This window comes from Bubalus bubalis, chromosome 13 (assembly GCF_019923935.1).
Source record: "Bubalus bubalis isolate 160015118507 breed Murrah chromosome 13, NDDB_SH_1, whole genome shotgun sequence".
NCBI classification, from domain to species: Eukaryota; Metazoa; Chordata; class Mammalia; order Artiodactyla; family Bovidae; genus Bubalus; species Bubalus bubalis.
The window spans coordinates 56,120,183-56,137,045 of NC_059169.1; the positions used below are offsets into that span (position 1 = coordinate 56,120,183).

Consider the following 16,863-nt stretch of genomic DNA (forward strand, 5'->3'; position numbering starts at 1 on the left):
TGTTTGGGGCTTTTCTTGTCCATCCAGCCTACATCACCTGTGCTGGAGGAGCTGATGGACAGCCCCAAAGACTGAACATGGAGGAACACCAGGGGTCTCTAGCCAACAAGCATCCCTGCATGTCCCCCCATCCACCATCCTGTTCAGGTATAGACAGAGATCCCATTATTTCGGGTCTGCATTCTGCTTACCTCATAGCCTCCTCACCAGGATGTTTCCTCTGCCATAATTACTAGGTAGGACATGCCACAACTGACTGAGTTCCTTTGGTTGAAGTTAATAAAGTGATAAACGTCTTTGGTCAAAGTTCATGCCTTAGCACTTGATCTGTTTATTTTAATGTGGATGAGCACGTGTGTGGATGAGCACGATTGGAATCAAAGAATCCAATCCCTTTGATTGGATTCTTGAGAACGTGCCCTGGAAAGTTATATCCAGAAGGAAAAAAAGGTTAGCTCAAAGACTTGTCAGCTCAAAGACTTGTCCTCGGGAAAATGATGAAGTCGGCAAAGCCCTGGTTCTGTTTCTCCCCAGATGGCCTGTGCTGTGTCCACGGGGTAGCCCCAGGCTGCCGGCCAGCCCGTCGGGGCCTCACTGCACGGGGCCAGCCGGTGTCTTGTTGTGTCTCCAGCCCTCTGCTGCCTGTTCTCCTTGGAGAGAGTCATTTCTGCCCCCTGCCTCCTTAATGTTTTTTGAGCAACCTCATGAAAACAGCATTTTGATTTAGGATTTTTGTTTTGTTTTGTTTTCTGAAAAGAAATCACTGTAGCACTAAGCCAGGGCCTTCTGGATGGTTCCAACAGATGTTCTCTGTACTCATGGAAGGTTGAACGCCAGGGGGTCCGGGTCAAATACAAGCTTCCTCTTTATTTGTTTAGCCATTCCCCTTGGAATACTTGATGACCCTGTATGGGAAGCTTTATTTCTCCACGTGTACCCACTCCCGCTACTCCAGAGTCTCATTCAGCTTTTGGAGCCACATGTAGACAAGCCATCTGCAGAAACTCCCCCAGATGTGGTTCACTTGGCTTGAGCTCCTGTCCGTAGTATTAACACCAGCTATTATGTGGCCTCCTCTCAAAAAAGTGTTTAAAAAGTACTATATCTTTGGCCAGTCTTTCTTTTCTGTAGATGGTTAAATGTAATTTCAAAAGTAACTTAAAGTTAATAGGAAGTTGACGATGGCAGAACTCCTAGTATCTGTGCATGGTCCTCTCTCGTGGGAGAGTGACAGATTTGAGTTTGTGGGCTGCCCTGCAACTCAGAACAGGAGATAAGGTTTTAGTTCAAGGCAACCAAGGAGGACTCAGTGCCAGGAGAGGCTAACTGAATACATAGGAACCGTGAAGTGAAGCAGGATCACCCCTAACAATGCATACCGCCAGAACACGCCTAGACTACGACCCCCAAAAAAGCCCATCTCCCTCCCTCCGGCTCCTTGTTCACACTTTTGGAGGCTTTTGTGAAATAGGACCCAGAGGCTAAGGGGAGGCTGAGGAGATAGGATTGGAATGGTGTCCAAAGACCCCCTGCCCTGAGGAGGATTTGAGTATTTTATTGGAATATTGTTGAGTATTTCAGACTGCGAGAGCTAAGCCATTACATCACTCTCAACTTGGTGTCAGCTGCGTGTTGATGTTTTATTTGGACGGATAAATACATCACATTTCAGCACGAGGGGCTCTTACTTGTTGGAGGCCAGAAAAAGGGGAAGGAGATGGGTCTAGAAGTGGAGGGCAGAGCCTGTGTCTCTCTGTGTGTGGAGTGTCATTGTCTTTCACCTGCAGGCTGACAGTGAAAATAGGAATAGGTAGTGTCTATATGCGTATCCCTCTTCTTAAAAGGATACAGGTACATGACGGTCCCTGTCCCTTGCTCCTGTTGTTGTTACAAAATTGGTGATTGAATAGAAGCATCTGATTGCACTGCTCTTTTCTTCCAATTCTGGTTGGTCACTTCCTTTTAATAATTAATATCCTAAAAGCATTAGGGTAAATAGAATTTCACAAGACAGCAATTTGAAGTCTAGCTGTGTAACTGGGGAAAATCATAACTCTGTAGCTTAAAGAGGAGATCTTAGTCCTTCTCACCTGGCCCGAAAGCTCTGCCTCTAAAGCGAGTGGTGTTCTTGGACACCAGCAGAATCTGGGTTCCTCTACTCCCTTGCCCATCTTCTCCTCCATAGGACATTCCAGACCCTCTTTCTTTCCTTTTTCAGTTTTCCTACTTGGAGAAGCTCCTGCTGGTTCACGGCGCCTGGAGCTACAACCGGGTGACCAAGTGCATCTTGTACTGTTTCTACAAGAACGTGGTGCTCTACATCATTGAGGTGAGCAGGGCTGGCCCCTTCCTTCAGGAGGAGGGTCCTTATCAGAGGGACATTAGGTGACTTCAAGGAAGGGTTTTGTTCATGGAAAACTTAAAAGATGCTCCCCTGACGTGTGGAGACCTGCGACATCCACTCAGCCTCTTTGAAGCTGGGGACACCTTCCAGATCTAGTTTTGCTGGACCAAAAGTCAGACGTCCACGGCTGCCTTCTCCACAGCACATGCCCTTCTCTCTCTCCCTGATGGACAGAGGGACAGGGCAAGGCCCTCTCCTCTGCATGTCCCTCCTGCTGTCACTCACACCCTCCCCCACCCCCCCCAGTGGCCGGAGCCTGGCAGCAGACATTGGCACCTGGCGTGGTGGCTGCTGAGACGTTCCTAGGCAACCCAGTCTGGTTTTTCTTCACTGAATGGAAGGGTTTCTTGCTGGATGTCTCACGGGCTCTGCAGGCTTCCTGAGCTTTTGGTTCTTGCTTCTGGGACATGTGGATGCTGCCGCTTTAGCCGGGAGGATGTGGGATTGAGTGGGGAGGAAGCCAGGAACATAATTAAAAATGTCTCAATGAACGCATTGAGTCGCCAGCGTGTTTTTCAAGATGCGGCTTCGGTTGTAAGTGAAATACACATGCTGGTTGGAGGAACCAGCGGGGCGGAGGTGCTGGCCCAGGGATGAGTGGAAAAGACACTTCAAGTTCTGCTCCGATGGGAGCACCAGCCACCTCGTTCCTCCGCCTTTGGAGCAGCTCTACTGTAAAGGTGTGGCCGTCACGACTAAGAGATTTTCAGACGTGTTTAGGAAAGAGGCAACAGGCAGTCACTCTGGGGAAATAGGGAAGCAGTGGTCATTGTGTGTGGTGCTGGTTATTTTGTGTCTGGTTTCTCCACTCTTGGCAGAAATAATAACCGAGGCATAGATCCACCGTTTCTGATATGGTCCCTGAAAAGGCTCAGCTCAGATCATGGGACACGGGGTTTGCTAGTGGAACTGCGATTAACCGTTTCTTTACCAAATCATCTACTCCTTCCTGTTGAAGAGTCAGCTCACACCTAGAAGTTTGCATCCCTCCCTCTGTAGCCAGTTTGGAGAAGGCAATGGCAACCCACTCCAGTACTCTCGCCTGGAAAATCCCATGGATGGAGGAGCCTGGTAGGCTGCAGTCCATGGGGTCACTAAGAGTCGGACACGACTGAGGGACTTCATTTTCACTTTCTGTAGCCAAACTCCTACCAAGTAATTTCCCCAAGTTGCACAGGTTGTTCGCTGCACAAGGCTGCCCGGCCAAAGAGGCTGAAACATAGGAAAACCTAGAAGAAGGGATGTTTTTCTTACCCCCACAAAGGGCAGCCCACTTGCCTCGTCTGCTCGTCTGGTGCTGCCGTGTTCAACTCCGCCCTCTCTGAGTAAGAGCTTTCAGATGTTACCCATCATAGATGCTGTGGTTTCTGTCTTCTTTCTGTCCGCATTCTTACAGTTCCCTTTCTGTGCTTAAAGATGTTTGCCAGGCCCCTCCCCACAGCCTTTTCTGTATCCGTAACAGGAGTCACTCCCGAGTGTCACTCGGGGTCACAGATAATTGGTGCTGTGGTCTGGGGCGAGGAGCACTGAGGCCCTGGTGTCGGCAAGTTCCCACGTGTCACTGTGTCTCATGTGCACGCTCGTCTCTTGAAGCTGCTGGCTTCAGAAGCTTGTTCAATAATCTGGTTTTCCTCATGATCAGCACATTACAGATAGTCTAGACTTCTTATCAGAACCGTCCCCATGAAGCCCCAACCCTGGAGCTTTCCAGAGCTTCCTTGGGGGCCCTTCTTAGTCATTGACACCTACTATCTTGGCTTTTTCCTTTAAAAAAAAAAAAAAAGCTTCAAGTGAGCTGACTCTGAGACGAGTACAATTTCAGTCTGTCTGAAAAATTCTGTTTGGCAGACTTTCAACTCTGAACGTGCCAGGCAAGTTCCTTACATTAATATTGGCTATTGTGGCTGAGCAGCAGGGGTTAAACAGTCTTGCATAATCGGGCTTTTAAAACATTCTATATAAAATACAATGTCTCCACCACTCTATGCCCAATTTTCTCCTTGGTATGGCTGGGGGATCTTCATTTTAAAATAGGAAACGAAATCCTTCCTGAGCCCAGACAGAGCACTGACTCAGACTGCGTCTGCCATTGCTGCATAACCCTCATGGCATCAATGTGTGCACTTCAAGCATAATTCAAACATAGGAAAGTACTACGTGCATGCTGTTTTAGTGTATTTTGAGCTGAAAGATCAAAGATGGTTATAATTTGATTTGTTCATTTGCAATCAAAAGTTTTGCATTCTAAAGGTAACCTTGTAGTTAATTACTTATGGGAGAATAAATTAAATATATTGTGTGTTTTTCTTAAATGGTTTTGTTGTAACTCAAGAAGAAACTCTTTGCAATAGCCAGGACGTTCTCATCTCAGATGCCCTGTGATACATGTAACTGTCACTTAAAAATACAAACTTGAAATAATTTGCCAACTAAAAAAGGTCTCAGTACAAAGGTATCATGCATGTATACACACATATTAGCCATTAGTAGGAGAATCATTCTTTGTGACCCCATGGACTGTAACCCTCCAGGCTCCTCTGTCCATTGGACTCTCCACGCAAGAATATTGGAGTGGGTTGCCATTTCCTCCTCCAGGGGATCTTCCCAACCCAAGGATCAAACCCATGTCTCCTGCATTGCAGGTGGATTCTTTACCACTGAGCCACCAGGGAAGCTACCGAGAAGGTTCATTACATGACTTAAATTACCAATAAAGGTGTTAGACACAGGAACCCTTGACAAATTTGAAGAGACTTGTTGAATTCATTCACTCATTCGTTGCCAACAATTTGGAGCACCCATGCTCCAAATTCTGTGCCAGGCAGTGGGACTGCTCAGGTGTATGTTTCAGAAAGCCCATCCTGCCTGCATTAGAGATGCCTGAATGGGCAGACATCACTGTTTTAAAGTATAATTAATACACCGTAAGATATACCATTTCTTGGTGTACAGTTCCATGAATTAAAATGGGGTTTTTATCATTAGAAACTAGCTGGCAGTTTTCTGTCTGCCTCTCACAGATGATGACAAACAAAAATGTTACAGAGAGTCCTGTGGATGGACGATGATAATGGTCCACTGTCCATAAAGCAGTGTGAATGTATATGGTGGCATGATGGTAAAGAACCTGCCTGCCAGTGCAGGAGACGAGACGTGGGTTTGATCCCTGGGTTGGGAAGATCCCCTGGAGGAGGAAATGGCAACCCACTCCAGTGTTCTTGCCTGGAGAATCCCATGGACAGAGGAGCCTGGAGGGCTACAGTCCATGGGGTTGCAAAGAGTTGGACATGCACGACTGAGCACACATGTGTGAATGTATATACTAATGTCACTGAACTACACACTTGGAAATGGTTAAGACGGTGAGCTTTATGTGAATTTTGCCACAATTTTTTGCTAAAATGTTAAAGAATGTCACAAACATTTGGCTGCTTTAGTCACATTGAGGGGAAACCAAAAAAATGCACATCAGCTTATTGAAGGCTTGAAAGACAAACCTTACACGTAGTTTTGTACTAAAACTAAGCAGATGCTGAGTTTAATGGCTGTGACCAGATGGACCATACTTCTCAGAAGGAGAAACCTTGTCATGGGGCTGACTTGGGAGAAGGGTGGCTTCACAAGCTGGCCAAGCAGGTGGGACCCCTATTAGCCAGTTGGAGGGGAGTGTGCCTTGAATTAGCAGAAACAAGGAGGGCATGGGTGGCCACCGGAGTGGCCAGAGGAGGGGCCTAAAAACAAGATAGGAGCTTTGTTGCTCTTGGAGGCTGTGATTCGTTTTTCATTCTGGAATAGGCATGTTCCACAGTTAAAGGAGCTTCAGAAAATGTGTCTGTCAATGTGGCAGGCAGATGGTAAGCAGAGACCTTTAACGTACTTCTGTGGTTTTAACCTGGGGCATGAATCCTGGCCATCATGATGGTGAACAGTTGGTGGTTCCTAATACAGAGAATAACCATGACACATAGATATTGAGGTGGAAAAAAAATGGGAATTTTTATACCACGTAGAGTGAGTGCCTACTTATTTTTGGCACCATATATAAGAAATTTTAATGTTTTCTTGGGGTCATTAAATTGGTATGGGATACAGGCCAGGAAATGGGATGCATATTAGCCTGGTGGTCTGGAAATATTATCACCGAATGAGAAATAGAGATTTAAACTATTGCATTTTGGGGTTGTGGTAAAGAACCCTCCTGCAAACGCAAGTAGATGTAAGATACACAGGTTTGATCGCTGGGTTGGGAAGATCCCCTGGAGGAGGGCACGGCAACCCACTCCAGTATTCTTGCCTGGAGAATCCCATGGACAGAGGAGCCTGGCAGTCTACAGTTCATAGGGTCGCAAAGAGTTGGACACGACTGAATCGACTTAGCATGCACACACGTGATCCAGATGAACAAGACAGAGCCCTGGCTCTTGGAGTCAAGCGAGGGGACACAAAGAAGAGCACCCACCATTCAGACAACTTCCAGGAAGAAGTTGCAATGAGATCTGTCAGAAGGCGTGCTTCACATCCAGGAAGGGTGGCAGCCTCCAGGTTCTAGGATGAAACAAGTCAACACCTGAAGGATGAGGAGGGGCTGGAGGGGATGGTTAGACCCATGTACCAGGGGGAGCCCACACCCGCTGTTCCCACCTCATGCCCTGTTTATTCCAGCTCTGTAGAGAAATAATACAAGTAAACAATAGGGTAATTGGGACTTTATGTTTCAGTGGGAAGGTGGCTGCAGAACTAGTTAGACGTGGGCTCAGGGCCAGCCTCTCAAAGCCTAGTTGGTTGCTGCTGGTCCTTAGAGCTGGGAGTGTGTTAGCAGAAGGCGAGGGGAGGAGAAAGGGAGAGGAGCAGTCACCAAGCCAGAGGAGTGTTAGCAATCCGGAGGGATCCCCCCACCAGATACCCGAGCACTTTGAACTTTATAAAAATAGACTCTTACTGCTTTTTACAGGTGACAATATATGCTTTTTTAATGATGTTTTCGCAGCTGCTTTACCTAAGAGGATCGTTATAAAGATTCAGCGTTCTGGAAGAAAAAAGTATTCAGCCATGGCTGTTATAAAAATTGAGTCTCTAACTCCATAAAATGTTTAAGCCTCCCTGGAATTTAAAAAAAAAAAAAAAAAAGAGGCGCAAGTCCAAAAACAAAAAAAGACTTCGAGAGCTCTATGGTATGCATTATTCCAGGTGACCACATTTCCCCACCACCTGGTACTTGGTCCAAAAAAGAAAAAACAAAACAAAACACCCAAACCCAGCAAAGTGTCCAGCTCATCACGTCTGGTCTGCATTAAAGCTCACAGGTTCCAACTCGCTTCCCTTCCAGAAGGCCTCCTGCTTCCAGATACAGCTCCACACAGGGCAGTACTGGGTGCTTCTCTATCCACCAGATCGGTGGGGACGTCCAGGCACAATGAGTGACCAGCACCCAGTAAACACACACTCAGCTGAACGGGTTTCAGTAGAGGCCAGCCTCTAGGAAACGGTCAGGCTTTATGGTTTTCTTTTTTGTTTGTTTTGTTTTTGTTTTTAGAAGAGAAGGTTTGCACTTTGTCCTGTGTGTCTTGCCTTTTAGGAAATGCCTTTCTGGTCTAACCTTAAATCTTTCCTGGTGGAATTTTCACATGGAGAAATATCCCCTCCAAGTATTAGACAGTTAATTCATTTTACAGTGTGTTTAATCTCGTCTTTTGAGAGTGAAGTATAATTTTGATTGCATTCTTTACACACTTTACGGGCTTCCCAGGTGACTCAGTAGTAAACAATCCACCTGCCAATGCAGGAGACGAGACGTGGTTTCGATCCCTGGGTTGGGAAGATCCCCTGGAGAAGGAAATGACAAACCACTCCAGTATTCTTGCCATGGACAGAGAAGTCTGGCAGGTAGAGTCCATGGGGTTACAAAGAATTGGACATGACTGAGCACATGAGCACACACACTTTCCTACTCAAACTAACTTCTATTTCAGCTGAAACTCTCAAATAGACTTTTCACTCTCAGGAAGTTGACTTTACCAGTTAGGTTTTTCATCTACTGTTTTTTCTTGCCATTTTCCTCTGTTTGATTTTCTCTTCTGAAATGCATTTTCTCCTCTCCTTTCTTCTGCCAGTAGAGACTGGATTTCCTAAAACTGTTGAAACCAGGTTTCCTTTCATTTTTTTTTAAATATAAATTTATTCATTTTAATTGGAGGCTAATTACTTTACAATATTGTATCAGTTTTGCCATACATCAACATGAATCTGCCATGGGTGTACCATTCCTCTGCGTCATCCCAGTGCACCAGCCCTGAGCATCCTGTATCATGCATCGAACCTGGACTGGCAATTCGTTTCATATATGATATTATACATGTTTCAGTGCCATTCTCACAAATCATCCCACCCTCACCCTCTCCCACAGAGTCCAAAAGACTGTTCTATACATCTGTGTCTCTTTTGCTGTCTCGCATACACGGTTATCGTTACCATCTTTCTAAATTCCATATATATGTGTTAGTATACTGTATGGTGTTTTTCTTTCTGGCTTACTTCACTCTGTATAATAGGCTCCAGTTTCATACACCTCATTAGAACTGATTCAAATATATTCTTTTTAATGGCTGAGTAATACTTCATTGTGTATACGTACCACAGCTTTCTTATCCATTCATCTGCTGATGGACATCTAGGTTGCTTCCATGTCCTGGCTATTATAAACAGTGTTGTGATGAACATTTGGGTACACGTGTCTCTTTCAATTCTGGTTTCCTCAGTATGTATGCCCAGCAGTGGGATTGCTGGATCATAAGGCAGTTCTATTTCCAGTTTTTTAAGGAATCTCCACACTGTTCTCCATAGTGGCTGTACTAGTCTGTATTCCCACCAACAGTGTAAGAGGGTTCCCTTTTCTCCACACCCTCTCCAGCATTTATTGCTTGTAGACTTTTGGATCGCAGCCATTCTGACTGGCGTGAAATGGCACCTCATTGTGGTTTTGATTTGCGTTTCTCTGATGAGTGATGTTGAGCATCTTTTCATGTGTTTGTTAGCCATCTGTATGTCTTCTTTGGAGAAATGTCTATTTAGTTCTTTGGCCCATTTTTTGATTGGGTCATTTATTTTTCTGGAATTGAGCTGCAGGAGTTGCTTGTATATTTTTGAGATTAATCCTTTGTCAGTTGCTTCATTTGCTATTATTTTCTCCCATTCTGAAGGCTGTCTTTCACCTTGCTTATAGTTTCTTTTGTTGTGCAGAAGCTTTTGATTTTAATTAGGTCCCATTTGTTTATTTTTGCTTTTATTTCCAATATTCTGGGAGGTGGTCATAGAGGATCCTGCTGTGATGTATGTCACAGAGTGTTTTGCCTATGTTCTCCTCTAGGAGTTTTATAATTTCTGGTCTTATGTTTAGATCTTTAATCCATTTTGAGTTTATTTTTGTGTATGGTGTTAGAAAGTGTTCTAGTTTCATTCTTTCACAAGTGGTTGACCAGTTTCCCCAGCACCACTTGTTAAAGAGATTGTCTTTTCTCCATTGTATATTCTTGCCTCTTTTGTCAAAGATAAGGTATCCATAGGTGTGTGGGTTTATCTCTGGGCTTTCTATTTTGTTCCATTGATTTATATTTCTGTCTTTGTGCCAGTACCACACTGTCTTGATGACTGTGGCTTTGTAGTAGAGCCTGAAGTCAGGCAGGTTGATTCCTCTAGTTCCATTCTTCTTTCTCAAGATTGCTTGGCTATACGAGGTTTTTTGTATTTCCATACAAACTGTGAAATTATTTGTTCTAGCTCTGTGAAAAATACCATTGGTAGATTGATAGGGATTGCATTGAATCGATAGATTGCTTTGGGTAGTATACTCATTTTCACTATATTGATTCTTCCAACCCATGAACATGGTATATTTCTCCATCTATTAGTGTCCTCTTTGATTTCTTTCACCATTGTTTTATAGTTTTCTATATATAGGTCTTTAGTTTCTTTAGGTAGATATATTCCTAAGTATTTTATTCTTTTCGTTGCAATGGTGAATGAAATAGTTTCCTTAATTTCTTTTTCTATTTTCTCATTATTAGTGTATAGGAATGCAAGGGATTTCTGTGTGTTGATTTTTATATCCTGCAACTTTACTATATTCATTGATTAGCTCTAGTAATTTTCTGGTGGAGTCTTTAGGGTTTTCTACATAGAGGATCGTGTCATCTGTAAACAGTGAGAGTTTTACTTCTTCTTTTCCAATTTGGATTCCTTTTATTTCTTTTTCTGCTCTGATTGCTATGGCCAAAACTTCCAAAACTATGTTGAATAGTAGTGGTGAAAGTGGTTTCCTTTCATTTTTACAGTTAATTTTGAGATAATGTCTTGGCACAAATCCATTGTGATTCCTACCTGTCCCTGTTCATCTCTGTACACTGGGGGGCACTGGGCTGAGCAGGTATGCTGGAAGGTCCAAGATCAAGAATGGAGGATTCAGGACTACCCTAGTGGTCTAGTGGTTAAGACTTCGTGCTTTTACTGCAGGGGACATGGATTCAGTCCTTAGCTGGGGATGAAGATCCCACCTCCCACACAGAACAGCCAAAAACTAATTTTTAAAAAAAATTTTCTAAAAAATGGAGAATTTGATTATAGACCCAGAAGATACAAAGTGACAACAGAAGGCGCCTTCTGTAGACGACAAAGTCGGCAGCAGTGAGGGGCCGGTAACAGTAACAGACAGAGGGTATTGATTGATGATGTGTGACTCCAATGGCAGAAAAGTCTTTTCCATTATAGGTTACAAGATATTGAACATAGTTCCCTGTGCTATATAGTAGGTCCTTGTTGTTTACTTTATATGTAGTAGTATGTGTTTGTTAATCCCAAACTCCTAATTTATCCATCCTCTTTCCACTTTCATAACCGTAAATTTGTTTTGCATCTGTGAGTGTATTTCTGTTTTGTAAATAAGTTTGTATTATTTTTTTAAGATTCCATGTAGAAGTGATAGCGTATGATATTTGTCTTTCTCCTGACTTCACCTAGTATGATAATCCCTAGGTCCATCCATGTTGCTGCAAACTGTATTATTACATTCTTTTTTATGGCTAATATTTCATTCTTGGTGTGTGTGTGTGCGTGTTTATATATATCAGATCTTCTTTATCCATAAATGTTTAACTTGCATCCGTGGCTTGACTATTGCGAATGGTGCTGCTATGAACATTGGGGTGCATGTATCTTTTTGAATTAGAGTTTTCAACTTTTTTGGATATATGCCCAGAAGTGAGATTGCTGTGTCATATGGTAGCATGGCTCATAGTTTTAAAATATCTTTTATAGGCAAGTAAAATGTAATTACTTATGGTAATGCAATTCATCTTTCTGTTTCTTGTACTTGAGAGTTTTCTGGCTTTGACTTTTAGTTGAAATCATTCCTATTAATAAGCACCACATTAGAAACTCATCTTCCCTCCAGTAAAGGCCTATACCCTTAAGTGGTAGTTAATCTCTGCTGCATTCTGACAGCTCATTTGAGCCCCTGTATTGGTTTTCCAACAGGTGCCCTTTCCTTCTTATTTCCAAGGTCCTGGCAGACCCAATAGACTGTTTCAAGAAAGCTCAAGAGTAATGTATATATCTTCTTGCCTGATCTTTCAAACGAGGAGAGACAAAGTAGATTAGTGCAATCAGATGCGGCCAGTACCTCCAAAGCATGCCATTAAAAGAATATTGATTAAATATTGGCCTCTTTTATCTGGGGATCATTGGATTAAGTTTATCATTGCTCCTTAACTAAGCTGCATGTTGTTCTGATAATCTGTTGTGGGACACTTGTCAATTTGAAAATTGCTTTTTCGTAACATGGGCTATTAATTAGAAGCTGTTACCTCCTCATTAGCTTCACCTAATTAGTTTCCCTTATTCCTTTGAAAGTATTTATTAGTAAGGTATGCCATTCTCCTATTTTATAAGATGTAATTTACATGCACAAAATTAATACTTTTTAGCATACAGTTCTGTGAATCTTAACAAATGCATTGCCACTCTCGGATATAGAACAGTGTCATCATTACCCAAACCTCCCCCAGCTCCCTTTGTATCAGCTCCTACCCCCACACCCAGTCCCTGGAAATGACTGGTCTGGTTTCTGATGCTATAGTTTTGCCTTTCTTAGAATGTCATACGCATGTAACTGCATAGTGTGTGGTCATGCTGGCTCCTCCTTGCAGCATAATGCTTTTGGGATTCATCCACATTGTTGAGAGTGTCAGTGGTGTATTCTTTTTTATTGCTGAGTAGTATTCCTTTATGGACTTCACTGGTAGCTCAGCTAGTAAAGAATCTGCCTGCAATGCCGGAAACCTGGGTTCGATCCCTGGGTTGGGAAGATCCCTTGGAGGAGGGCATGGCAACCCACTCCAGTATTCTTGCCTGGAGAATCCCATGGACAGAGGAGCCTGGTGGCCTACAGTCCATGGGGTCACAAAGAGTTGGACACAACTGAGCGACTAAACACAGCACAGTATTCCTTTATAGGAATAGAGTTTCCCATGGTTGGGGAGTTCTGGAAACCCAATCCCAGTGGGTTGAGAACCAGGGGCCAGGAAGTCAGTGAACTCCAGATAATATCATAGTTTAAGGAAGGGCTGGAGTCAAGTTTGACTGGGATGACACTGGGATGACATCTTGATTTCATAATAAATCAAGATGGTGGTAGTGGACGGGTGAGTCAGCCTGGTGAATGTTGTCTGCTTAACCCCTCCAGGAAGAGAAAGACCAGCGGCCCACAGACTTGTCTGCTAGAGCCACACTTCCATCCACTGTCTGGCTGGTGACCATTAGCCCAGGGCACCATCACCATGGCAGCATTGCCCATGGCCAGAGGCTCCACCTGGGGGCTTTGCCACCAGCTTATGCTGTGCAGACTAAGCCCCAGACCACTCCCAGCCTCAGTGTCCTTCTCTGTAAAATGATGATAAGAAAGCACATGTTTCAGAAAGTTGGCGAGGATTAAGTTAAATCACCATGGAAAGCCTTTAGCCAGCCACATAGCAGCCCTCACATCACATCAGCCTTTAGCATCACTATAAGTTATTTCATATCTGATACCCTTACAGCTACACTGTGTCCACAGGCTTGAGACGCTTCTTGTCCCTGCTTCTCACCAGAACAGGAATCTAGTTTTCTAGTCCCGCTCCCCCACAACAGAAAGCCTTCTGGGGAGGAGGCATGGCTTTCCTCGCTGCCTCTGTAGATGCTCTGCCATAAGTGTGGCTCTGATTATATAATCCTAAACCCTGCAACTGTGGATAATCGCTGTCGAGCAAAACAACCAGGACAAATCTTCTAGATTAACTGGAAGTTTGCTTGCTTCCCATCTGTGCATTGCTAGTAATTGAGGTGCTGATACAGCGTTTTCCAGTATCGTGGGCCCCTGTCCATAACTGAGAAAGAGTTCTTCTCACATTATTTGTGGTCTCATCTTCTGCCCTGACCCAGAGTGGCCCCTGCAAATTTCATCACATAGCCTAGACCCCTCGGTGCTCACACACTCTGCCCGAGTTACATCAGGAGCATTTAAATGCAACATTAAAACTGCATCCTCTCCCCAGTCCACTCTGCTGGACTTTCCTGGACGGAATCCACGTGAGAGGGCTTCTCTCCTAGAGTGAGATTTGCCAGTTTCTTTCAAAGCCAGGCCATCTCATGTGGACTGAAGGTCACTCTCCAGGCTGTAAAGGATCAGGATGCCTGTCTGCTTTAGAAGTCAAAATAATCCTATCTCTGCGTGTCTGCTGATTGCCTGAAAACACGCCTTCCTCTTTCCTCATGTACAAACCGGGTGGGAATTGTGCTGTCAAAAAGGTAATGTCAGCACTTTCAGGTGGGTAAGGTGCTGTGTTGATCTTGGGCACTTTCCACTTATATTTTTAAAGCATCCAGAAGTTCTGCCAGTTACACCTGCAAAAAGGTGCTTTGAAATTCACCTGCTTTGGGCTCTCTACCATAAGAGCAGGTGACAGTGAGATACTGGTCACCAGTATGTGTGTATGAAAATAAAAAGTAAGTTTTCCTGGGTTCTTATTGCTCTTCTTGCTGCTGAGCATATTTTAAATCTTTAAAAGTCGGGTGCATTTGGTATAGCCTGACTTTTTTGGTGGGGGAGGAGACTTGCCAGAGAAACCAAAAGGCAGTGCTATAAAGTATTCCTGTGCTATTTGATGGGTCATAGTAAGGGCCACGGGGGTCCATTCTTATAATAGTATCCTTAGCTGATGTAAAACATTTAAGTTAGTGCATTTGACTTAGTGATTCTTTCTGGAAACATTAAAAGCTCGTACTAAGTACTCTCAGTGTCTTGTTACTTTATCCTCAAATGTATCTGAAAAGACTGATGGAAGACTCACCATAGGAAAGTTATACAACAGCTGTGGGTTTTTCCTCCCACCTGAATCACACCAAGCAGATGGCCCTTGTTTTAACACAGGTCTCCTGGTCACGTCTTTCTCGAAGTTCCTCCCAGAATAAGCACTGCCACAGATGCACAAGAGCCACGTATATACAAATACACTCAGAGCTTGCTTTTCCTTCCTGTTTCTCTTTGTGTGGTCTGATAGGAATCTGTCTGTGATGGAAATTCCCTGGGACTCCTGCCACAGGAACCCTCACTGGATGTGTCTTCCTGCATCCCTCCTCTTGTCTTCCTCCCTCATCCCTCCTCTTATTGGCTACTTCCTATGACAGCCAGCACCCTGGTTACCCTGCTTCAGGCCCAAGTCTGTGCAGAGAGGAGTGATGAGTGATGATCTGCTGCTTCTCTTTTCTATCCTGTTTCTGTGGCATCTGCCACAATGTGTAATCCCCCTGGTGGTATTAGCCCATATCAAAAAATGCTGATCAGTGGTTTCTAAACATTAAGCACAAATGAAAAAAAAAAAAGAACCCTCAATTCTATTTAAAACAATTAAGTCTTATTGTTGCTGATTAAGTTGGTAGAAGGAATTCTAAAGAATGAAATTAAAATATTTAAAATCAAATTTTTCTGCCTATGATGAGTTACAGAAATATTTGTCTTAAACATTAACCATAAGGATATATTCAATATCCTGTGATGAACTGTAATGGAAAAGAATATCAAAAAAGAGAGAGTGTGTGTATATATATATATATATATATGTATATATGAATCACTTTGCTTATAACAGAAATTAATACATTAAAAATCAACTATACTTAAAAAGGATATATTAAAATTGAATGTAAGTGTCCTAAGCTAGAGTAAGAAAAGTGCTACTGGAACACATGTATACCTGTGGCGGATTCATTTTGATATTTGGCAAAACTAATACAATTATGTAAAGTTTAAAAACAAAATAAAATTAAAATTAAAAAAAAAAAGTCAATGTGAATAAACAGGAAGACCTTCCCACTCTTGGATATGAAGAAATATGCATGCACGCGTGCACACACACACACACACAGACATTCAGGTACATACATACATATGCATACATATCTATGTATAATATATGACAATTAGAGGGGCTTCCCTCATAGCTCAGCTGGTAAAGAATCCACCTGCAATGCGGGAGACCTGGATTTGATCCCTGGGTTGGGAAGATGCCCTGGAGAAGGGAAAGGCTACGCATTCCAGTATTCTGGCCTGGAGAATTCCACGGACTGTATAGTCCATGGGGTCGCAAAGAGTTGGACACGACTGAGCGACTCTCAAATGACAAAGTATCAAAATGGTTATTTACCTAGATGAGGAAATGCTGAAGATCATAAGAAAATATAAATAGGAGGAAAGAACCTGGAAATTTTGAAAATAAGGGTGTTAAGGAGGATTTGTCACACCAGATGTTAAACATAGTGTAAAAATGTAGCAACAAAAGCCACTGGGATTGTGCATGGACAGAGCAATAAAACTGAATGGAGAAAACACACACAGGTCTGAACTCCAGCAGGATCTTTGAGTCACGATGAAACTGGCATTTGAAATGAGTGCGTCCAAGATCTTGACATAAATGCTAATGGGGAACAGGGAGCCATTTGGAAAAACCATTTCAGTGGATTGGTAATTCTTTACTGTTGTCACCAAAGTTAATGCCAAATGGATTTGAGGTTGGTTGGCTGATTGGTTTAAAAAGCCATTCCATGCTGAGGAAAGGCAGTGCAGTCATGTGGTTCTAAGCTGTAAAACCCCATCCAAAGTGAAGAATATAAACCTGCCTCTGTCTCTGCTCTCTCCGCATCATTGCCCCCTGCCCTCTGAAGGGGTCCCTCATACATCTTTCTGGCATTTGTTTATGGATACTGGATTATATGATTATTCACCATTGTGTGTGTGTGTATGTGTGTGCTCATGTCTGACTCTTTGTGATCCCTATGGCCTATAGCCTGCCAGGTTCCTTTTTCTAGGGATTTTCCAGGCAAGACTACTAGAGCAGGTTGCCGTTTCCTCTTCCAGGGCATCTTCCCAACCCAGGAAT

General features: G+C 43.4%; 1 protein-coding gene across 4 annotated transcripts in view; it reads left to right on the forward strand.

The window, feature by feature from the left end:
- Positions 1 to 16,863, forward strand: part of ATP8A2 (ATPase phospholipid transporting 8A2) — a 481,981-nt gene that overhangs the window by 274,934 nt on the left and 190,184 nt on the right. For all 4 annotated transcript variants that reach the window (XM_025262844.3, XM_025262845.3, XM_025262846.3 and 1 more), the window contains exon 27: positions 2,219 to 2,329. In XM_025262844.3, the coding sequence (XP_025118629.3) occupies positions 2,219 to 2,329 (111 nt within the window). The remainder of the gene's footprint in view (positions 1 to 2,218; positions 2,330 to 16,863) is intronic.